At 42.2% G+C, this 25,000-nt stretch overlaps 1 protein-coding gene across 5 annotated transcripts in view; it reads right to left on the bottom strand.

The window, feature by feature from the left end:
• LOC115224812 (RUS family member 1) overlaps positions 1-25,000 on the bottom strand; it is a 319,904-nt gene that overhangs the window by 168,103 nt on the left and 126,801 nt on the right. For all 5 annotated transcript variants that reach the window (XR_005003888.1, XM_036513521.1, XM_036513517.1 and 2 more), the window contains 2 exons: positions 23,153-23,368; positions 19,799-19,912 (listed from right to left, as the gene is read on the bottom strand). Coding sequence is in view for 4 of the 5 variants with exons in the window: in XM_036513521.1 (XP_036369414.1) it covers positions 19,799-19,912; positions 23,153-23,368 (330 nt within the window). In the remaining variant the exon portion in view is untranslated. The remainder of the gene's footprint in view (positions 1-19,798; positions 19,913-23,152; positions 23,369-25,000) is intronic.

Here is a 25,000-nt window from a genome sequence, read left to right as displayed (position 1 = left end):
GCACTCGTTTACAGCAATCACATGATGTCAAAGCAAGGAGACAGTAACATGAACATACACATACATAGCTACAATGGGCTTCTTTCAGTTTCCATCTACCTAATCCACTCACGAGGCTTTAGTCAGCCTGAGGCTATTGTAGAAGACACTTGCCCAAGGTGCCACACAGTGGCACTGAACAGTATGGATAGGTCGCAAATTCCTTACTACACAGCCACATATATATATACATATATATATATATATATATATATATATATATATTATATATATATATATATAGAGAGAGAGAGAGAGAGAGAGAGAGAGAGAGAGAGAGAGAATTATGATGCAAATAAACATATTAAATAGCTTGGGTTTGATATATATATATATATATATATAAGGGTAAAAGTTGAAGACCCCCTTCGGTCATGAATGACCATGGAATTGCACCTAGAAAGTTCCCCTGTGAGGCACAAGTCAAGGTAAGGTTGTTTTATAGAAGACCAGCAGTCGCCCATGCATACCAGCCTCCCCTCTCCATGCCACCAATGTTATCCAAGGGGAAAGCAAAGGGGTCGATACACCTTGGCACCAGAGACATCACAACTCATTTCTACAGTTGAGTGAACTGGAGCAACGTGAAATAAAGTGTCTTGCTCAAGAACACAGCACACCCCCTGGTCCTGGAATCAATCTCACTACCTTGTGATTACGACCCCAATGCTCTAACCATTGATCCACGCACCTTCACATATATGTATACACGTATATACATGTATACCTATTTCTTTACTACCCACAAGGGGCTAAACACAGAGGGGACAAACAAGGACAGACAAACGGATTAAGTCGATTACATCGACCCCAGTATTCATCTGGTACTTAATTTATCAACCCCGAAAGGATGAAAGGCAAAGTCGACCTCGGCGGAGTTTGAACTCAGAACGTAATAGCAGACGAAATACCGCAAAGCATTTTGCCCGGCGTGCTAACGTTTCTGCCAGCTGTATGTGTGTGTATATATATAATTAAATTACACCATCTAGAAAATTACATATAATAGAAAGATTAAATATAAGATAAAAAATATAACGATAATTAAGTATTCAATTTTTCATTTTGAATTGATAAAAGGTGTTTTTTTAAAATGCATATATATATATATTATATTTTGTGAAATTTGATTTAGTATTTGTAAATTAAATTTTCCCCTGTAAGTTTGGAATAATATTCCCTCATATTATTATTATATATATATATATATATTGTATATGAAACCGAAGGTGTTATATTCAATTTGTTTATGCACAAACAATAACTCTGAGCACCTTTTCAAACTCCACCCATCTAACACCCGTGGACATATTTACAAAGTAAGAAAACAGCACAGCTCCCATGACTTCAGGAAACATTTTTTCACGCTGAGAGTTGCTGAAGCATGGAACAAACTGCCGGCATCAGTTGTTAGTTGTCGGAGCACTGCATCCTTCAAAACTTCCATGCTTCCTGAGATTCGCCAACACTACACCTGATTTTCTCCCCTCCATACACACGCAAGCATGTATCTGACTCATACACTGTTCAATTTCCAGACATTTCTACATTACTGCATGTACTTTATATGCACTTTCTGACAAGTTGTGGTGCACCTGAGCACTGTATACAATAATTTCATTATTATCATTATAATTACCTCCGTATCTACTTACCTGGATTTCTCTTACAGCCACTCTTTACTCAACAGAATTGGTCCCTAGTATTGACATCAGAGTCTCTAAGTTCAAATCATTTGCCTGTTACTAATCTCTGGATTTCATCTGTTGACTATACATATATATATATATCTTCAGCTGTCTGTTGAAAGTTGATGTTGACTGTTCTTCTTCAGTAGTGGTCTCTGGCAGACTCGCATGCGGGCTACAATACCTGCTCTTCATCTGTAGCAGTGATAACATCTGCTGCAGGTGAAGCTACTTGACGCAACGAAGGAGATAAGATGCCTCTCATGTGCTCTTTGGTGTTCTCTCAATTGGTTCTCCTCAATGACTGGAATTACAAGCTTCATCAATTGGTGCCATTCACCATGCAGGAGGGCCTTCTCCTTCAATCTCAAGTGCCAGGGGAAATGTCTGAGTTTTTCATATTTCTCTGCAGCACATCCCTGTATCTAAACCTCTGGCCACCCACAGCTCTGCCTGCCTTTCTATGCAGTTCAGCATAGAAATGGAAGCACTCCGTCGGTTACGACGACGAGGGTTCCGGTTGATCCGAATCAACGGAACAGCCTGCTCGTGAAATTAACGTGTAAGTGGCTGAGCACTCCACAGACACGTGTACCCTTAACGTAGTTCTCGGGGATATTCAGCGTGACACAGAGAGTGACAAGGCCGGCGCTTTGAAATACAGGTACAACAGAAACAGGAAGTAAGAGTGAGAGAAAGTTGTGGTGAAAGAGTACAGCAGGGATCACCACCATCCCTGCCGGAGCCTCGTGGAGCTTTAGGTGTTTTCGCTCAATAAACACTCACAACACCCGGTCTGGGAATCGAAATCGCGATCCTACGACTGCGAGTCCGCTGCCCTAACCACTGGGCCATTGCGCCTCCACTCAGCATAGAAAACTGCCTTTGGGAACCTGCTGCTCTCCATCATGTAAACATGTCCTGCACAGCATGGCTGTGATGCGGCAATGACAGCCTCTACACTGACTGCTCCAGCATGGAGCAGAAGTTCTACGTCAAGAATGCAATCCTGCCATCTGATATGCATGATGGAGCACCGATGATGAAGCAGGACTCACACCAGGGCCATGATGTGCCTGCAGTAAAAGGCCATGCCTTCCACGGCACAGGGGAGGCAAGGGAGCACTGTGGAACTGTACACCTTTATTTTTGTGTTGCGATCAATATCATGGCAGCTCCGTACACACTTCTCAAGAGAGCCAAAAGGCTTTGTGGCAGACAACTGTATTCACCTGTCCACTTCGAGATCAGAAAAGTTAGTGTAAGTCAATGCACTGCCAAGATAGGCATATACATATATATATATATATTGCTTTTACGTCCTGTTCTTGTCACTTTTTTTCTTTTTTTACCCCTCTGCAAAAGAATTTTATTCAATTCATTTTGCAGGAAGGACTGCTTCAGCCTGGCCGTGTTCTGCCCTTACCTTCGAAACACGCATTGAGTCGAAACAGGGGCAGCTGAAGAAGGGGAATATTCCTTGTATTGTTTGTCTTGTACTCTGTTTTTTCGTTGTTAAAAAGAGTCCGTTTCCTTGTTTGTTTTTATGTTTCCGTTTCTCGTTGTGTTCTACGTTTATTTGTGGTGTCCTGGACTCATATATATATATATGTATATATATATATATATGCATGTATATATACATATAGATGTATGTATGTACATATATGTATGTATGTATGCATATGTTTTATTTGTTAAATTGTTATTATATATATATCATCATCATCATCATCATCGTTTAGCGTCCGCTTTCCATGCTGGCATGGGTTGGACGGTTCAACTGGGGTCTGGCAAGCCCGAAGGCTGCACCAGGCCAGTCAGATCTGGCAGTGTTTCTACAGCTGGATGCCCTTCCTAACGCCAACCACTCTGAGAGTGTAGAGGGTGATTATATGTGCCACCGACACAGGTGCCAGACGAGGCTGGCAGACGGTCACGCTCAGATGGTGTTTTTTATGTGCCACCTACACATAAAAAACACCATCCGAGCATGACCGTCATATATATATATAATCAACCGATAAGGGTGAGAAAATTGGGTACTAATTTAATAGCACATCCATTTACCACCAAGTGGCTTAGTGCATAAAAAACCCGGATTACGACACATTTTATACATAAATATAAGAGAGTGACCACTATGTGGTCTACTCTTGCACTAAAAATAGATCCGCAAGGTTTCAGCCACAAAAGAAATTGTTCTTTCAACGGAAACAACTTCTTTTGTAGCTGAAACCTTGCGGATCTATTTTTAGTGCAAGAGTAGACCACATGGTGGTCACTCTCTTATATTTATGTATATATCTCTTTCTTTTCTTTTCTCTTTTACTTGTTTCAATCATTTGACTGCGGCCATGCTGGAGCACCGCCTTTAGTCGAGCAAATCGACCCCGGGACTTATTCTTTGTAAGCCCAGTACTTATTCTGTCGGTCTCTTTTGCCGAACCGCTAAGTGACGGCGACGTAAACACACCAGCATCGGTTGTCGAGCAATGCTAGGGGGACAAACACAGACACACAAACATACACACACATATATATATACATATATACGACAGGCTTCTTTCAGTTTCCGTCTACCAAATCCACTCACAAGGCATTGGTCGGCCCGGGGCTATAGCAGAAGACACTTGCCCAAGATGCCACGCAGTGGGACTGAACCCGGAACCATGTGGTTGGTTAGCAAGCTACTTACCACACAGCCACTCCTGCACCTATACTGTATATAAAGATAAATTAAATATAGATATATACTATTGACAATCCATTACAATATTACATTAAACACTTATAACATAATTTTATATAAATAATCATAAAAACCATTAAAGGCCAACAAATTGTTTTGTCTGATATAATTAACAGTTCCATTATATATAAAGTCACTTCAGGGTATTGTCTTTTGAAAAAGATGAAATTCCGCATGAAAGGAATTTTTCTAAACAGTGAACCTGAAGTGACTTTATATATAATGGAACTGTGATTAGAAATAACAGCCAAGTCTCCCTAAGATGAACAGATAATGTCATATACAGTCGTATCTTTATAATATAAAGAAGGAGCACTGCATCCTTCAAGACTTCCATGCTTCCTGAGATTCGCCAACACTACACTTGATTTTCTCCCCTCCATACACACACAAGCATGTTCGCTTCCCAGACATTTCTACATTACTGCATGTACTTTATATGCACTTTCTGACAAGTTGTGGTGCACCTGAGCACTGTATACAATAATTTCATTATTATTATTTATTATATGTCCTGCCCTTTCTTTATTGTTGAAAGTAGGTGAGATCTTAGGGAGACTTGGCTGTTATTTCTAGCACGTCTAGCAACCTCTACAAGTGCAGGTGTTTCTGATAGTACAGCTGGAATGACCATCGATGCAGAACACTCATGTAAGTTTGGTTTAGCCTTGAAGTTACTCCACTCAGCCATGAAATAGGTGTGGTACATGTTTTCCTGATACATTCATTGAAAATGTTGGAGTTACATGACTCATGAGGTGTGTGTGTGTGTGTTTTATTTGGTGGCATATTAGACGCACCCGGATTTCAGCAGCTAATATTCAGGAAGAAAATACAGTTTTAATGCATTTAAAGCTTATGGGACGCCCAACTACATATAGGACACCAGGGTGGCTTTTGAGATGGTTTGTTTTTGTTTGTTTTGGAAGAAGGGTCTGTCTTATATGTCATCAAATAGTGTGTGTGTGTGTGTAAGGGGGATGCTGAAAAGTTCCTGGTTTTGGATAACAGAAAATACTGGATGGGGATCAGTTAATTATGATTTCATTCAACATATTCCCCTCTCAGATTCACACACTTATTGCAGCGGTCCTTCAGCTTTTGTAAGCCCTGTAAAAGAACTCAAAAGGTTCAGCCTCCAACCAGACCTTTTGCAATACCTTTAAAGCCAGGAACTTTTCAACACCGTCTTCTATATACAGGGTGGCCATGTGGTAAGAAGTTTGCTTCCCAACCATATGGTTTCTGGTTCAGTCCTACTGCATGGTACCTTGGGCAAATGACTTCTACTTATAACCCCAGGCTGACAAAAGCCTTGTGTGTGGATTCTTTTTTTTTTTCTCTTGCAAGTACTTGGTGACCCTGTTAGTGCAGGTGCCACTTAAAAGCACCCAGTCCACACTGTAAAGAGGTTGTTGGTGTTAGGAAGGGCATCCAGCTGTAAAAACCTTGCCAAAACTGACCTTGCCTGTGCTTGTGCTACGTAAAAAGCACCAAATCCACACTGCTGAGTGGTTGGCATTAGAAAGGGCATCCAGCTGTAAAAACCTTGCCAAAACTGACCTTGCCTGTGCTTGTGCTACGTAAAAAACACCAAGTCCACTCTGCTGAGTGGTTGGCGTTAGAAAGGGCATCCAGCTGTAAAAATCCTGCCAAAACAGCCACAGAAGTCTGGTGCAGGCTTCTCTCTGGCTGGCTCTTGTGAAACCATTCCACTCATGCCAGCATGGAAGGCGGACATTACATGATGATGATGATGATGATATATATAAAGATAAATCAAATAAAGAGATATTCTATTGAAAATCCAATGATTAATTTATATTACAATATTATATTAAACACTTAGAACATAATATAACATAGTGAGGGCACGTGGCTTAGTGGTTAGGGCATTCGGCTCATGATCGTAAGGTTGTGAGTTTGATTCCCGGCGACACGTTGTGTCCTTGAGCAAGACACTTTATTTCACGTTGCTCCAGTCCACTCAGCTGGCAAAAATGAGTTGTACTTGTATTTCAAAGGGTCAGCCTTGTCACTCTCTGTGTCACGCTGATTATCCCCGAGAACTACGTTAAGGGTACACGTGTCTGTGGAATGCTCAGCCATTTGCACGTTAATTTCACGAGCAAGCTGTTCCGTTGATCGTATCAGCTGGGACCCTCGTCGTCGTAACCGGCGGAGTCTTTTTTAGAATATAACATAATATCATATAACATAAATAATTTTAAAAACTATAAAAGGCTAACAAATTGTTTCGACTTATATATATTTTTGTCTGATATAATCATCCTGTTCTCCCACAACACTGGTTCTCAACCCATTTTTTTTTTACCTATCGACCCATTTTGATCCTTGTTTTATTCTACTGGCTGGACCCTCCTTGGCTTTTCAATGCTTAAAAATATCCCCTTATATTTTTAGAATTGAATACTATTAGGAATTGTATTTAAAAAATTGTTAAAATATTTTGTGTTAACCAATTTATTCATCATCATCAACATTTAACTTCTGTTTTCCATGCTGGCATGGGTTGGACGGCTTGACAGAACTGGTAAGGCCTGGGCTGTACCAGGTTCCATTGTCTGTTTTGGCATGGTTTCTACAGCTGGTTGCCCTTCCTAATGCCAACCATTTTACAAAGTGTACTGGGTGCTTTTAATGTGGCACCAGCACTGACACCAATGCTTTTATTGTAGATAGGGGCCATATAGACCCCCTGTTGAGAAGCACTGACCTACAGCATTGTCCAGCCATCCCTCTTATTACATCAGCAAAAAATGCAATATATATATTATAATTAACCTACAAGGAATTTATAGTGATTACAGCATGGAAAACACAAAGACCATTAACTTTATTTAAACATTTATTGTTTGTGAATGGTCAAAACCGTCACCGTCACAACATTTATTGTTTGTTGGTCAAAACCGTCACCTGGTTAAAATTTTTTTAGTGTCAAGCAATAAAAATTTTGACAATATATTACAAATAAATGTCTTACCCTCTAGCATTCAGAATTCTCTGTCAAATGTAATCCTTATATATTCACAGGTTTTGAATTAATCATACATTATCTCATAGCTTCAAGATGTCAATGATGTGATTATTTTTAAAATGTTATTGTAGGATAGGTGTGAGAAGCCAGATCTGGTCAGTTTGAACATAAATCTAAAAGCCTAAGGGCTGGATATTGCCTGTTTAACCCTTAGGCTTTCAGATTTTTCTATCAAATGCAATCCTTATTTATTCACATTGTTTTTAATTAATCATGCATTAATCAGGTGTCGGAGTGGCTGTGTGGTAAGTAGCTTGCTTATGAACCACATGGTTCCGGGTTCAGTCCCACTGCGTGGCACCTTGGGCAAGTGTCTTCTACTATAGCGTTGTGAGTGGATTTGGTAGACAGAAACTGAAAGAAGCCCGTCGTATGTGTGTGCATGTGTGTGTGTGTGTGTGTGTGTGTGTGTGTGTGTCTGTGTTTGTCCCCGCAACATCGCTTGACAACCGATGCTGGTGTGTTAATGTCCCTGTCACTTAGCGGTTTGGCAAAAGAGACCGATAGAATAAGTACTGGGCTTACAAAGAATAAGTCCCGAGGTCAATTTGCTCGACTAAAGGCGGTGCTCCAGCATGGCTGCAGTCAAATGACTGAAACAAGTAAAAGAGTTAATCCAAACATGAAAACACAAAGAGAAAACACAACAACGCGAGGACGTGGAACAAGTATAGTATTATTGGACGCTCGGGAAGGAAGGAGGGTTTAAAGTTACGAGCAGAGCTCTTCATCAGAAACATAGGAGGAAAGATCCAGAGAAGGGAAGACGGAGGGAAAAAAATCGCCAACGATACACATGCGGTCATATATATATATATATATATATATATATATATATATATATATATTATATATATATATATATATATATATATAACATACATATATATATAATATATATATATATATATAATAGTTATCGCCATACTAATATGGCATTCTTATAAAAATAAGAATAAAGCTGTCCGCTTATTAGCTCCATGAGGCCATCGCCTTAAGTTAGCTATTTGATACACAAACTGTATCCATATAACCTTCGAACAAGGGAGGTCAGTCGCTCCACACTACTTGACCGGCAGCTACAGACGCGTTTCGGGGTATTGCCCCTTTTCAATGCAGCTAATAAGCGGACAGCTTTATTCTTGTTTTTATAAGAATGCCATATTAGTATGGCGATAACTATTATTTTCCGGAAACACTGCCGTTGTTCTCTTTTAGAGAGACTTAGTAATTTTAATATTTCTATTATATATATATATATACATATATATATATATATATATATATATATATATAGAGAGAGAGAGAGAGAGAGAGAGAGAGATAGAGAGAGATAGAATAATTATGTTTCAGTGTCAGAACTTGTCTGTAACTTGGAACTATTTAAGTTCCTGACAAAATCAGTTAATGGCTTCCAACTTCCTGTAACAGATTCTCCTCTAGGATTAGTCAAAACTCCTAATGGCATGATGGTGGTGGCGGTGGTGGTGACAGTGATGGTGGAGATTGTGGTGCTGGAGATTGTGGTGGTGGAGATGGTGGTGGTGGTGGTGATGTAGTGTTATCTCTAAACCCGTGTCTTAAAAACCTATGCCTTGTATCTTTCAAACCTTGGGAAAACTGACAGCTTCTTATCTGGGTCTGATATGTTCCTGATCAAAATTTGATGGGGAAGTCTTTAAAATGTTGCACTATCCTCCTTTAATAAACAACTATCTGCTCCCTAACACTATTTTTTCTCCTTTCCCCTTCCTCCCATCACCGCCACCACCACCAACAACAACAACAGTTACAGATTTATCAGTTAATCCCTTTAAAGGGGGCCAGTTTTATCTCAAACATCTGCAGCCCCAGCCAGATAATTAGAAATATATTTTGATGAGACATGAGGTGAATTTAATGTAAGGGAAGCATTTAGGTCGAGTTAACCCCCCCCCCCCCCCGTGTCTTAAAAACCTATGCCTTGTATCTTTCAAACCTTGGGAAAACTGACAGCTTCTTATCTGGGTCTGATATGTTCCTGATCAAAATTTGATGGGGAAGTCTTTAAAATGTTGCACTATCCTCCTTTAATAAACAACTATCTGCTCCCTAACACTATTTTTTCTCCTTTCCCCTTCCTCCCATCACCGCCACCACCACCAACAACAACAACAGTTACAGATTTATCAGTTAATCCCTTTAAAGGGGGCCAGTTTTATCTCAAACATCTGCAGCCCCAGCCAGATAATTAGAAATATATTTTGATGAGACATGAGGTGAATTTAATGTAAGGGAAGCATTTAGGTCGAGTTAACCCCCCGAAACCCTTGTATATCATCTTCCATGGAGGCAGGGGTGGGGATATCAATCCCTGTATTTTTTTATTATCATGTGGACCCCCAAGGGGAGATGAAAATAATCAAGTCAGCATCAAAGGGATTTGAACTTAGAACATACAGAAGCACAAATAGATTTTGGCTTCAAATTTTGGCACAAGGCCAGCAACTTCGTGGGAGGGAGTAAGTATGTACTGTTACTTATTGTACTGACCCCAAAAGGATCAAAAGCAAAGTTGACCTGGGCAGTATTTCAAATAATAATAATAATAATAATAATAATAATAATGATAATAATGGTCCTTTCTACTAAAGGCACAAGGCCTGAAATTTGGGGGAAAGGAGTCTAGTCGAATACATCGACCCCAGTGTTTCACTGGTACTTAATTTATCAACCCCCGAAAGGATGACAGGCAAAGTCGACCTCAGTGGGATGTGAACTCAGAACGTAAGGTCAGATGAAATACTTATTTCTTTACTACCCACAAGGGGCTAAATATAGAGGGGACAAACTAGGACAGACATAGGTATTAAGTCGATTACATCGACCCCTGCACGCAAGTGGTACTTAATTTATCGACCCCGAAAGGATGAAAGTCAAAGTCGACCTCGGCGGAATTTGAACTTAGAACGTAACGACAGACGAAATACGGCTACGCATTTCGCCCAGCGTGCTAACGTTTCTGCCAGCTCGCCACCACTAAGCAAGTTTTCAGGCGCACTAACGATTCCGCCAGCTCGACCCCCCCCCCTGCCAGTTTGCTTCTGATGATGATGATGATGTACAATAAAATAGTTATGATATATATATATATATATATATATAGAGAGAGAGAGAGAGACAGAGAGAGAGAGAGAGAAAGATATACAGACACACAGATAGATCTACATAAAGGGAGAGGAAAAAAAGAGGGGTGAGGATGTGGTCAGAAGAGAAAGAGAATGTGAAAGATAATCTGTAACCCCCCCTCATCTTTCATCTCCAGAAAAAAAACAAAAAACAATTGAACTCAAAAAGCTGACCCCTGATGAGAAAAGTCATTATCTGTGAACAAAAGAGGAGGCATGTGACAAGAACAGGGATTGGGGATAATCCAAACTGACTGGTCCTTTGTGCCATAGCATCCAATAAAAAAAAAAAAAATTTTTCAACTCCAAACATTTAAATGTTTTTTTTCACTGGGTCCCATTCATAATTACAAACAATTATTGAGAAGACATTAAGAATGGTGTCACGCTAATGGATGTCCCCTTTTAATAATGTAACACTTGGCTGCTTTTATTGTTATGGAGGAGACATGTGAATAAAATATTTTCGTATTTTCATTATAATTAACAGACACAGATGTCGACATAAACAATATATTAGGTTGTTCCGAAAATAATGGCCACTGTGTTGTGTTTTGAAACGCAATTTCATCAAAGTATTTTAATTATATTTTAGGTGAATTTCGACATACTTAATAATTGACGTATGCTCTTTAATAATTTTCTACTTATTTCAGACAGGAAATATTCTTGAAGCATAGGGCCCTTAATTATGAACATGACAAAAAAAGGACCTTCGTTTACTTTTCTTGCATGAGTTCAAGCTTGGGGGCCCAATGCCTCCCAAACTGCTGCCAATATCAACAGAGCATGGGGAGAGGGGTCCACAAGTGATCACACAGTACGAAGGTGGTTTCAGAAATTCCATAGTGATGATGAGAGCCCTGAAGATGAAGAAGGTAGAGGACGGCCATGCAGTCTTGGCAATGAACAATTGAAAGCAATTGTTGAACAAAACCCATGTCAAAGTGTCAGAGAAATGTCTCAGGCACTTGGTGTCGGTATTGCAATGGTATCACGCAATCTGCAGAAGATTGGTAAGGTGAAAAAGCTCGATAAATGGGGGGCGGGGTACTGCATGAGCTCAATAAAAATCAAAAAGTTCAGCGTTTTGAAGTGTGTTTGATGCTCTTTCTGCAAAACACCAATGGTCCTTTTCTTGACCGAATAGTCACTTGGGACGGAAAGTGGATCCTTTATGATAACTGTTAATGATCAGGCCAATGGCTTGATCGTGATGAGTCCCCCAAACATTTCCCAAAGCCAAAGTTGCATCAGCAAAAGATTATGGTGACTGCAATTGGTGTTGTCCATTACAGCTTTCTGGAAGCCAATCAGAGCATTACAGCAGAGGTTTACTGCAATCACCTCGCTGAAATGCATGCTCACTTGCAAGAAATGAGACCTGCATTGGTGAATCGGCATGGACCAATTCTGCTCCATGATAAGCCAAAGCCACATGTTGCAAGAATGACACTGTAGCAACTCACAGACTTGGGATACGAGACTTTACCACATTCACCATATTCTCTTAATCTTTCACCCACTGACTACCATTTTTTAAAGCTTTTAAACACGTTTTTAAGTGATAAATCTTTCAGGTCCAAACCAGAGGTGGAATCAGCTTTCAAAGATTTCTTAGCATCAAAGCCAATTAATTTTTTATTAATGAGGCATAAATAATCTCGTTGATCGATGGCAGAGATACATAGATGTTCACGACTCATACTTTGACAAATCAAAACATTTCTATTGTTCATTTTTCCAGAATAAAATTATGTTTCTGAAATCGGCCATTATTTTCAGAACAACCTAATATTTTAAATGACAGAGATTTTACTGGAGATACGTAAAAAGCACCATCCGAATCATGGCCGATGCCAGCGCCGCCTCGACTGGCTTCCGTGTCGGTGGCACGTAAAAAGCACCATCCGAATCGTGGCCGAAGCCAGTGCCGCCTCGGATGGCTTCCGTGCAGGTGGCACGTAAAATGCACCAATCCGACCGTGGCCGTTGCCAGCCTCGCCTGGCACCCGTGCGGGTGGCACGTAAAAAGCACCCACTGCACTCACGGAGTGGTTGGCGTTAGGAAGGGCATCCGGCTGTAGAAACATTGCCAGATAAGACCGGAGCCTGGTGCAGCCTTCTGGCTTCACAGATCCCCAGTCGAACCGTCCAACCCATGCTAGCATGGAGAACGGACGTTAAACGATGATGATGATGATGATGACATATTAAGTATTGTTTTGTAGCAAACTCCATAGCAGAGCATCTTCCCAGCTAACTGATACTTGCCATTCAGTGCATTCGTTTCTATCCAGCGCTGGATGAACCATTTAACATGATAAGCATGTTTGCGGCATCGAAGGAAGGGGAGAAGCAGAGGAATGGTAGATGGTTTACAGCACAAAAGAAATCACTGCCACTTGTCATCTATAGTCCTGTAACAAACCTACCTCTCTTTTACTCTTTTACTTGTTTCAGTCAATTGACTGTGGCCATGCTGGAGCACCGCCTTTAATCGAGCAACTCGACCCCGGGACTTATTCTTTTGTAAGCCCAGTACTTATTCTGTCGGTCTCTTTTGCCGAACTGCTAAGTAACGGGGATGTAAACACACCAGCATCGGTTGTCAAGCAATGCTAGGGGGACAAACACAGACATACAAACATACACACACATACATATATATATATACATATATAGGCGCAGGAGTGGCTGTGTGGTAAGTAGCTTGCTAACCAACCTCATGGTTCCGGGTTCAGTCCCACTGCGTGGCATCTTGGGCAAGTATCTTCTGCTATAGCCCCGGGCCGACCAATGCCTTGTGAGTGGATTTGGTAGACGGAAACTGAAAGAAGCCTGTCGTATATATGTATATATATATATATGTATGTGTGTTTGTGTTTGTCCCCCTAGCATTGCTTGACAACCGATGCTGGTGTGTTTACGTCCCCGTCACTTAGCGGTTCGGCAAAAAGAGACCGATAGAATAAGTACTGGGCTTACAAAGAATAAGTCCTGGGGTCGATTTGCTCGACTAAAGGCGGTGCTCCAGCATGGCCGCAGTCAAATGACTGAAACAAGTAAAAGAGAAAAGAGAAAGAGATATACGACGGGCTTCTTTCAGTTTCCGTCTACCAAATCCACTCACAAGGCTTTGGTCGGCCTGAGGCTATAGAAGAAGACACTTGGCCAAGGAGCCACGCAGTGGGACTGAACCCGGAACCATGTGGTTGGTAAACAAGCTACTTACCACACAGCCACTCCTGCGCCTATATCTTTAAATGTACAAAATTAAGAGGAATGACCACTAATAGTGGACAGCCTGTATGCTATAAATAGACGTCAAACTCGCCATTTACCACGAAGAATATGTTCTCAAAAACAAAATTCAGCAAAAACCAAAGTTTAAAAATAAGACAAATGAAAATATACGAAAGTAAAAAAACCATTGTTTTTTTTATTTTCGGGGTTGATATGTTTGGTGCCCCAGCATGGCCATAGTCCAGTGACTAAAACAAGTAGGAGATAAACCATAAAAGAAAGATATAGGCACAAGGTTTGGAATTTTGTGGGGAGGGGCAAGTCAATTATATTGACCCCTAGTAATCAACTGGTACTTATTTTATCAACCCTGAAAGGGTGGAAAGTATTTTCATTTGTCTTATTTTTAAACTTTGGTTTTTGCTGAATTTTGTTTTTGAGAACACTTTCTTCGTGGTAAATGGCGAGTTTGAGGTCTATTTCTAGCATACAGGCTGTCCACTATTAGTGGCCATTCCTCTTAATTTTGTATGTATAAAATTTCTAATCTTCGGATTTTTATAATAATATGATAGGCCACTGGTTTTAATTGAGACTAGAGACTGAGACCTTTGGAAGTATGCTGTGCATGAGAAGACCCGGCAGGACAAGTGAGACCATCACCCATGGCCTCAGTCCACTTATGCATACCTTTCCTTCTTGGGACACAAAACCCTACTTGTGAAGACCTGTTGAGGCAAGTGAAAATCAAATCAAAAAATCAAAAAATCAAAAATCAAAATTGATCAACATGAATGGAAATTGTCGCTGTGATATCAGTGCTGGTGGCACATAAGAGAACCATCCAAACATGGCCGTTGCCAGTGCCGCCCTGACTGGCTTCCGTGCCGGTGGCACGTAAAAAGCACCATCCAATCGTGGCCGTTGCCAGCTTCGCCTGGCCTCCGTGCCGGTGGCACGTAAAAAGCACCATCCGATCGTGGCCGTTGCCAGCCTCGCCTGGCCTCCGTGCCGGTGGCACGTAAAAAGCACCATCCGATCGTGGCCGTTGCCAGCTTCGCCTGGCCTCCGTGCCGGTGGCACGTAAAAAGCACCATCCGATCGTGGCTGTTGCCAGCCTCGCCTGGCCTCCGTGCCGGTGGCACGTAAAAAGCACCATCCGATCGTGGCCGTTGCCAGCTTCGCCTGGCCTCCGTGCCGGTGACATGTAAAAAGCACCATCCGACTGTGGCCGTTTGCCAGCTTCGCCTGGCCTCCGTGCTGGTGGCACGTAAAAAGCACCATCCGATCGTGGCCGTTGCCAGCTTCGCCTGGCCTCCATGTCGGTGGCACGTAAAAAGCACCATCCGACCGTGGCCGTTTGCCAGCTTCGCCTGGCCTCCGTGCCGGTGGCACATAAAAAGCACCATCCGACCGTGGCCGTTTGCCAGCTTCGCCTGGCCTCCGTGCCGGTGGCACATAAAAAGCACCATCCGACCGTGGCCGTTTGCCAGCTTCGCCTGGCCTCCGTGCCGGTGGCACATAAAAAGCACCATCTGACCGTGGCCGTTTGCCAGCTTCGCCTGGCCTCCGTGCCGGTGGCACATAAAAAGCACCATCCGACCGTGGCCGTTTGCCAGACTTGTCTGGTACCTGTGTTGGTGGCACGTAAAAAGCACCCACTACACTCATGGAGTGGTTGGCGTTAGGAAGGGCATCCAGCCGTAGAAACATTGCCAGATCTGACTGGGCCTGATGAAGCCTTCTGGCTTCCCAGACCCCAGTTGCACCGTCCAACCCATGCCAGCATGGAAAGCGGACGCTAAACGATGATGATGATGATGATGATTTATATCAATTCCTACCCTTATTTTAATTTCTCTGTTTAAATGAATACCATAATTTGACCTGATACCAATCGTCTGTCTGTTGGTACTTCTTTAGTCACACACCTCTTTCTGCAGCTGTTTAGCAGAACAAGATTAAATTGTGTTTTTAATGATATAGTTTTTTAAATTCCTGTTTTAGCTATTCCACTTAAAACACTCCTCGTGCACCTGTCTGTGTGTGTATGTGAGTTCCCTGTCTTTTTCTTCTTCGAGTCTTTGGTTGAAAAGTTTAACACCTCTCACTTGAAACATCTGCTTCATATCTCTTAGATTATTACACAAAGAATTCCAAAACCTAATCTGCAAAAGCAACATAACAAAGCTCTACTATCCTGCTAAATCCCCTCTTATTTTTTTTATTACAGGGAAATAAAAATACCTAATTCTTTACTACCCACAAGGGGCTAAACACAGAGGGGACAAACAAGGACAGACAAAGGGATTAAGTCGATCACATCGACCCCAGTGCGTAACTGGTACTTAATTTATCGACCCCGAAAGGATGAAAGGCAAAGTCGACCTCGGCGGAATTTGAACTCACAACGTAACGCAGACGAAATACCTATTTCTTTATTACCCACAAGGGGCTAAACACAGAGGGGACAAACAAGGACAGACATAGGGATTAAGTCGATCACATCGACCCCAGTGCGTAACTGGTACTTAATTTATCGACCCCGAAAGGATGAAAGGCAAAGTCGACCTCGGCGGAATTTGAACACACAACGTAACGCAGACGAAATACCGCAAAGCATTTCGCCCGGCGTGCTAACGTTTCCGTCAGCTCGCCGCCTTATTTTTATAAGGGAAATAAAAATACCGTCGACCTTATAACAATACAACTGAACATTTTTGTCTCACTTCCACCAATAAATCTTTACATTCAGCCGGCACAATGGTCGTTAGTTAAATAAACAGTTTCATTAAAATGACAATAGAACGAATTGTACGGACACCTCAAGTGAGTAAGCATAAAATAAAGTTGTCGAACAACGAAATCAACAATACTGTTTCCTGTATAAAAAGATAGCATGTGAAAATAAAGATTGCTACTTCGAAAAGATAACATCTACGAATGAATACATCAAGCCCGTTTCCTAACAACATACAAAAGAAATTCCATAGTTATTCACAAACATCGTTACACCCTCCACCTCTCTCTCTCTCTCTCTCTCTCTCTGTCTCTCTTTATCACACACAGACCCTATTCTCTCCTTCTCTCTCTTTATCACACACAAACACACCTATCTTTCTTTCCCTATCAAAGGCAGAACCATGCCAAACCCGGACGTGCACAAGTTTCAGGCCACAAGGAAGGTGCAAAACTTTCCACGTGTACGAAACATACTTTTTTACTCTTTTACTCGCTTCGGTCATTTGACTGTGGCCATGCTGGAGCACCGCTTTTAGTCGAGCAAATCGACCCCAGGACTTATTCTTTGTAAGCCCAGTACTTATTCTATCGGTCCCTTTTGCCGAACCGCTAAGTGACGGGGACGTAAACACACCAGCGTCGGTTGTCAAACGATGTTGGGGGGACAAACACAGACACTCAAACACACACATACACACATATACATACATATATACGCCAGGCTTCTTTCAGTTTCCGTCTACCAAATCCACTCACAAGGCTTTGGTCGGCCCAAGGTGCCATGCAGTAGGACTGAACCCGGAACCATGTAGTTGGTAAGCAAGCTACTTACCACACAGCCACTCCTACGCCTATACACACACATATATATATATACATATATACGACGGGCTTCTTTCAGTTTCCGTCTACCAAATCCAATCACAAGGCATTGGTCGGCCCGAGGCTATAGCAGAAGACACTTGCCCAAGATGCCACGCAGTGGGACTGAACCCGGAACCATGTGGTTGGTAAGCAAGCTACTTACCACACAGCCACTCCTACGCCTACGTAGCTTTTATTTTTTTTAAAAAGGCTTTATTAATGATGTATTGTTAATTAAGACTTAATTGACATATTTCTGGCTGTTTCTACATTTGTGTTGTAAATGCAAACAAAACATTTCCACTGCTTAGAATTTTTTTCTTTTTCTTTTCTACAAGATGCAGGAATAGCTGTATGGTAAGGCGTTTGCTTCCCAATCACATGGTTCTGGGTTCAATCCCACTGTGAGACCCCTTGGGCAAGTGTCTTCTTCTATAACCCCAGGCTGACCACAGCTTTGTGAATGAATTTGGTAGACAGAAACTGAAAGAAGCCAATCATATATAGATGTGTGAGAGTGTGTGTGTGTGTGTTGTGTGTGTAAGTGTGTGTGTGTGAGTGTGTGTGTATATGTATGAGTGTCTTAATGTTTATCTTCCTCCACTGTTTGACAGCTGGTATTGGTTTGTTTACATCCTCATGACTTAGCGGTTCAGCAAAAAGAGTCAAATAGAATAAGTACCAAGCTTATAAAAGAAATAAGCACTGGGGTTGATATGTTTGGTGCCCCAGCATGGCCATAGTCCAGTGACTAAAACAAGTAGGAGATAAACCATAAAAGAAAGATATAGGCACAAGGTTTGGAATTTTGTGGGGAGGGACAAGTCAATTATATTGACCCCTAGTAATCAACTGGTACTTATTTTATCAACCCTGAAAGGGTGGATGGTAAAGTTGACCTTGGTGACATTTGAACTCAGAATGTAATACTTTCAGAACTGTCCCTGAGTTTTTTGTCTGACACCCTCACCGATTCTACCAGCTCATCATCATCATCATCATTGTTCGACCGTGGTCGAGACAATGAAATTTACCATTCTACGCCATCATGGCATTACGGAGGTCCTGTTGCTGGATGCCTGTATCCCTGGAGATTACATCAGGGTAGGAGAGTGTGTGCCCTCTGGTATTGCGAGTAGATGGCTTCTAGAGGAGGAGAGTAGAAATTACCTCTTTTTCAGCAAACTGGACTCTCCTACCTTTCACATTGTAAAGATTAGAAGGTGAGAGTTTGCTTTAGTGTATACTCTTACTCTTTTACTTGTTTCAGTCATTTGACTGCGGCCATGCTGGAGCACCGCCTTTAGTCGAGCAAATCGACCCCGGGACTTATTCTTTGTAAGCCCAGTACTTATTCTATCGGTCTCTTTTGCCGAACCGCTAAGTGACGGGGACGTAAACACACCAGCATCGGTTGTCAAGCAATGCTAGGGGGACAAACACAGACACACAAACACACACACATTTATATATATATATATATATATATATACATATATACGACGGGCTTCTTTCAGTTTCCGTCTACCAAATCCACTCACAAGGCATTGGTCGGCCCGGGCTATAGCAGAAGACACTTGCCCAAGATGCCACGCAGTGGGACTGAACCCGGAACCATGTGGTTGGTAAACAAGCTACTTACCACACAGCCACTCCTGCGCCTATCAAAACGTTCCTGCACTGGTTCTGTAGTGCACCAACAGATGGCAGCACACAGTTGCGTGTGCAGTGAGAGTTAGCAGTGACCTCCATGTTTTGTGCTAAGTTTAATAACGTCCACAGTTATATTGCCATAGATGAAACTACATCTCCTTCTCTCTACACTGTGTTCCTGGAGTAAACATGAAACCTAGACATTACGTCTGGTAATACCTGAATAAATACAAGTCCAAAAGTATTGCTTGCTTACACCAGACAGGGTTTAGATCTGGTCAAACTGGTTGTCTGATAATAAGGAAGTGTGTAAATATATAAATAAGCTCAATGTAGTGAAACGGTTAAGAAATTTGCTTCACAACCACTAGGTCTTTGGTTCAATCTCATTGCATGTCATCTAGGGTAAATGTCATTTTTTTATAACCTTGAGTCAAGCAATACCTTGTAAGTGAAACTGGATCGATGGAAACTGTAACAAAGCCTATCAGAATACAGCATGCCGTATTCTGTAATGCATCTAGTGCAAATAAACTAACATGCTACTGAAACATTTGTAGCATAAATTGAACTACTGAGACCTACTTACCTTGGCATGCAGTGCATCCAACTGATCGAGTTGGTCAGGCATTGACATCCGTAAGGAGACTTGTGATCGTAATCCCTCCACTTCTGAAACAAGTTGTCCTTCCATTTCAGCAGCCTGTGAATACAAATCAAATTAAACAAAATACAATTAAAGTAAATCAAATTAAAAAAACAAACAAACTAGTAAAAATTGTTTAGTGTCATGTTATAGAAAAAATATTTGAAGAAATGGTAGTGGTGGGGGGTGAGGATGGTGGGGGTATAAAGGTGAATGGATTCATCCAACCATCCATGGATCGTACCAGTAACATATTGGTTTGTCTGTGAGAAGTTGCTAACCTCTCTTCTGATTCTTAACAATTTCTGGGAAAAGGGATGCTGTGAGTGACCATTGATTGACCCTTCTGATGGTGTGTGTGTGTGTGAGAGAGAGAGAGAGAGACAGACAGACAGTGATAGAGAGGGAGTGTAACAGAATGATAGAGAGTGTGACAGAGAGAGTGATAGAGAGAGATAGTGACAGAGAGGGAGTGTGATAGAGAGAGAGAACGAGAGAGAGAGCAAGAAATGAGAGACAGAGAAACAGAGAGAGTGAGATAGAGAGAGATGGAGAAAGAGAAAATAGGGGAAAGTGAGGGTGAGGAAGAGAAAAGAGAGAGGAGGAGGTATAGGGAGAGGACACATGCACACACAAACACACACACATGCCATACACAGATTACCCCACCCCCTCAACTTATCCTTTTTAAAGCCTGGTACTTACTCTGCTGGTTGTTTTTTTACAAACTGCTAGGTAACAGGGACATAAATAAACCAACACCATTTGTCAAGTGGCGTGGGGTAACAAACACACACACGCATATACATACGTGTGTGTGTGTGTGTGTGTGTGCTATTATCATCTGCTCATTGAGCATCAAGTGATGACAGTTCTCCAAGTGGGACTATTTTGAACCAAACTGCACCCTTCTTCCCAGCTGACTCCCATCTTGGCCAAGTATTTACATACAGTTCTTTGTTATATCTTCATGCCATCATGAAGAGCTGGCCTATGTGGGAAGAGCTGGCCTATGCGAAAAGAGCTGGCCTATGTGGGAAGAGCTGGCCTATGTGGGAAGAGCTGGCCTATGTGGGAAGAGCTGGCCTATGTGGGAAGAGCTGGCCTATGTGGGAAGAGATGTCCTATGTGGGAAGAGATGGCCTATGTGGGAAGAGATGGCCTATGTGGGAAGAGCTGGCCTATGCAAGAAGAGCTGGCCTATGCGGGAAGAGCTGGCCTATGTGGGAAGAGATGGCCTATATGGGAAGAGATGGCCTATGTGGGAAGAGCTGGACTATGTGGGAAGAGATGGCCTATGTGGGAAGAGTTGGCCTATGTGGGAAGAGCTGGCCTATGTGGGAAGAGATGTCCTATGTGGGAAGAGATGGCCTATGTGGGAAGAGCTGGCCTATGCGAGAAGAGCTGGCCTATGTGGGAAGAGCTGGCCTATGTGGGAAGAGCTGGCCTATGTGGGAAGAGCTGGCCTATGTGGGAAGAGCTGGCCTATGTGGGAAGAGCTGGCCTATGTGGGAAGAGCTGGCCTATGTGAACTGCAAGACACCATCACAGCCAGACAAAGGAAGTTGCTCAGCCACGTGCTGCGCTTACCACGGAGAGACCACGAAGGACAGTCTCTGAGTATACCATTGGCTGTACAGTAATCCCTCGCCATATTGCAGTTCACCAACCATGCCCTCAGCACATCAGGGATTTTTCTGGCTAATCTATGTAAATTTATATCACGGGTTTCTGCAACCAAAAGGTATTTATATTTTGCTAGATTTTAATTATTTCTGTGGCATTTATGCACCTATAAATTAATAAATAAAAATACAGTACAATACTGCACTGTATAACACATTACTTAGAATATATGAAAAGGAAATACATAATGTACCGTAAATGAGTAAAGAAAGAATTGGACATACTGTATGGAAAACGAAACTCGGGAGGTGGGTGGGTGGTGTTGTTTTGTGTTTATAATAAAATAAATATATACAAATTGTAAAAATATACAATACTGTTTCTACTTCACAGATTTTCACCTATCACAGGGTGTTTATTTATATTTATATTTATATATGCCAGCGCCGCCCCGACTAACTCCTGTGCCGGTGACACATAAAAAGACCATCCGAACGCTGCCAGCGCCGCCTTGACTGGCTTCTGTGCCGCTGGCACGTTAAAAGCTCCAACCGATCGTGAGCGATGCCGGACCCCCCCTGGCACCTGTGCAGGTGGCACGTAAAAAGCACCCACTACACTCGCGGAGTGGTTGGCGTTAGGAAGGGCATCCAGCCGTAGAAACATTGCCAGATCAGACTGGAGCCTGGAGCAGCCCCTGGCTTCCCAGACCCCGGTCGAACCGTCCAACCCGTGCTAGCGCGGAAAACGGACATTAAACGATGATGATGATGATGATATGTGTGTGTGTGGCCTAGTGGTTAGGGTGTTGCACTCGTGATTGGTAGATCATGGGCTCAATCCCCAGACTGGGTGGTGTGTTGTTTTCTTGAGAAAAACACTTCATTTCACATTGCTCCAGTCCACTGATCAGCGGGGATTGTGGGCCTGCTCACCTAGCCAGCTGGGTGACTTCTTTCGAACATTAAAATGAAGGAAAGCTCATTGTGACCAGTGATGTATAACAACATCAAATAGTCAGGTCAATGCTGTAATACCACGCTATCATCATCATCAGCATCATCATTGTTTAGCATCCACTTTCCATGCTGACATGGGTTGTACGGTTTGACAGGAGCCGGCCAGGTAGGAAAACTACTACAGGCCATTGTGTCTGTTTTGGCAGGGTATTTACGGCTGGATGCCCTTCCTAACACCAACCACTCCACAGTTGACCCGAGTGCTCTTTACATGGCACCAACACAGACAAGGTCAGTTTTGGCGTGGTTTTTACAGCTGGATGCCCTTCCTAATGCCAACCACTTCACAGTGTGGACTGGATGCTTTTTATGTGGCACCAGCACCCGCAGGGTCACCAAGTAACTTGCAAGACAAGGAACTATGAGAGGGAAGGGGAGACACACACATGTGATGGGCTTCCACACAGTTTCCATCAACCAAATTCCCCTACAAGTTTTTGGACAGCCCAGGGTATATTTGTATTAAAGGACACTTTCCCAGGGTGCCAAACAGTGGGTTTGAACCCAAAACCTTATGACTGAAAAGTAGGCTTTTTAACCACAACCACACAAAAATACCTCTTAACGACGACCTGGGGTTAAACACAAAAACAACAACAGGACTTATGTCCAAAAGTGGGAACAACTGACCCCATTAAGTGGAGATACTTACATGTTGCACTTGGTCGCTCAGCCGTTCGTTCTGTTGCGTCAGCTCCCGTATGATATTCACCTTGTCCTTGTCCCCTGCCGTCAGCTGTTGCTGCTGCCCTTGCAAGTCCTGTCGCAGCTGGTTGACATCGTCCTGCAGTTCCTTCACGGTGTTTTCATACTCAGCCTCTAAGGATTCCAGCCTCAAACGCAACGCATGGCGTTCCTGCTCCAACTCCTGCACAAACACAAGAAAACAAGTGTTTACAGTGTTTAATAAAATTGTATACAGTACATGTATATAAATATAAAGAAACTAACATTGGTTTTTTTTTTTTATATAAGTGCTGAAATCTCTATAGGCGCAAAAAAAAAAATATATATCTCTCTCTATATAAACGGCAGTTTGTCTGTGTGTCTGTCAGGTTGTACCCTCACCCTGACCACGGCTTTCAACCGATTCTGATGAAACTTGACACACACATAGCCCAATGTCATAATTCAAAACTAACGCAGCGAAAATTTTGAAAAGTTTCCCAAGTTCGGAAAAAAATCGATAAATTCGACATGGGATCGAGAATCTAAGCTTTTTATTTGCAACACATTTTCTGTTGTAGTTTTCGCAACTTGCAATCGATTTTCACCAAACTCATGGTGAAGCTTAATGTTACCCTAAGAAACTTAATTCGGACATTAGTTTTCCATGCAATACCTTACCATCAGAAAAAATCGATAAAATCATGCCATTTTGGGAAATCGCGTTCAAATTCAAGATGACATATTTTCGACAATATCTTTCACAAATTGGCAGGAATTTTTTTAAAATTCACAGCGAGCATCATGTCTGCTCCAGGGGCTCTTACATACCCGGGCAATGCCGGGCTATGCTGCTAGTACATATATAAATGGCAAAATGTCTGTGTGTGTATCCTTTATACAAACCCACAATTTTTCAGTTAGAGGGCTCGCACTTTCTATGGTCATTCAAAACCGTTCAAGGGTGGTCGTGCACATCTTTACATTTCCACAGTCACCCCGCAAAGCCATTAAAAAAACCAATAGAAGTGACTTTTTTGTGAATTTTCTATCCAAAACCCAATCAAAATGCCCGAAACTTGATACACCAATTGAATGTCAGCTAGCTGTATGTGATTGGTCGGAGATTTGGACAGTACTCGTGTGTATGTGCGCACGCACGCAGCTGTATATGCATGCACTAGCACTATGACCTGGCGTTGCCGGGTATAGTGCTAGTGTGTATATTAAGATACAAATAAGGTGGTAATTTATCTTCAAGCACAGAGATGTTGTTAGAATAGCAGAAACGTTAGCATGCCGGACGAAATGCTTACCGGTATTTCATGTGCCATTACGTTCTGAGTTCAAATTCCACCGAGGTCGACTTTGCCTTTCATCCTTTCAGGGTCGATAAATTAAGTACCAGTTACACACTGGGGTCGATGTAATCGACTTAATCCGTTTGTCTGACCTAGTTTGTTCCCTCTATGTTTAGCCCCTTGTGGGTAATAAAGAAATAGGTATTTCATGTGCCATTACGTTCTGAGTTCAAATTCCACCGAGGTCGACTTTGCCTTTTATCCTTTCAGGGTCGATAAATTAAGTACCAGTTACACACTGGGGTCGATGTAATCGACTTAATCCCTTTGTCTGTCCTAGTTTGTTCCCTCTATGTTTAGCCCCTTGTGGGTAATAAAGAAATAGGTATTTCATGTGCCATTACGTTTGAGTTCAAATTCCACCGAGGTCGACTTTGCCTTTCATCCTTTCAGGGTCGATAAATTAAGTACCAGTTACACACTGGGGTCGATGTAATCGACTTAATACCTATGTCTGTCCTAGTTTGTTCCCT

This window comes from Octopus sinensis, linkage group LG26 (assembly GCF_006345805.1).
Source record: "Octopus sinensis linkage group LG26, ASM634580v1, whole genome shotgun sequence".
NCBI classification, from domain to species: Eukaryota; Metazoa; Mollusca; class Cephalopoda; order Octopoda; family Octopodidae; genus Octopus; species Octopus sinensis.
The sequence above is the reverse complement of the archived record's forward strand: the minus strand, read 5'-3'. Positions and strand labels throughout refer to the sequence as shown.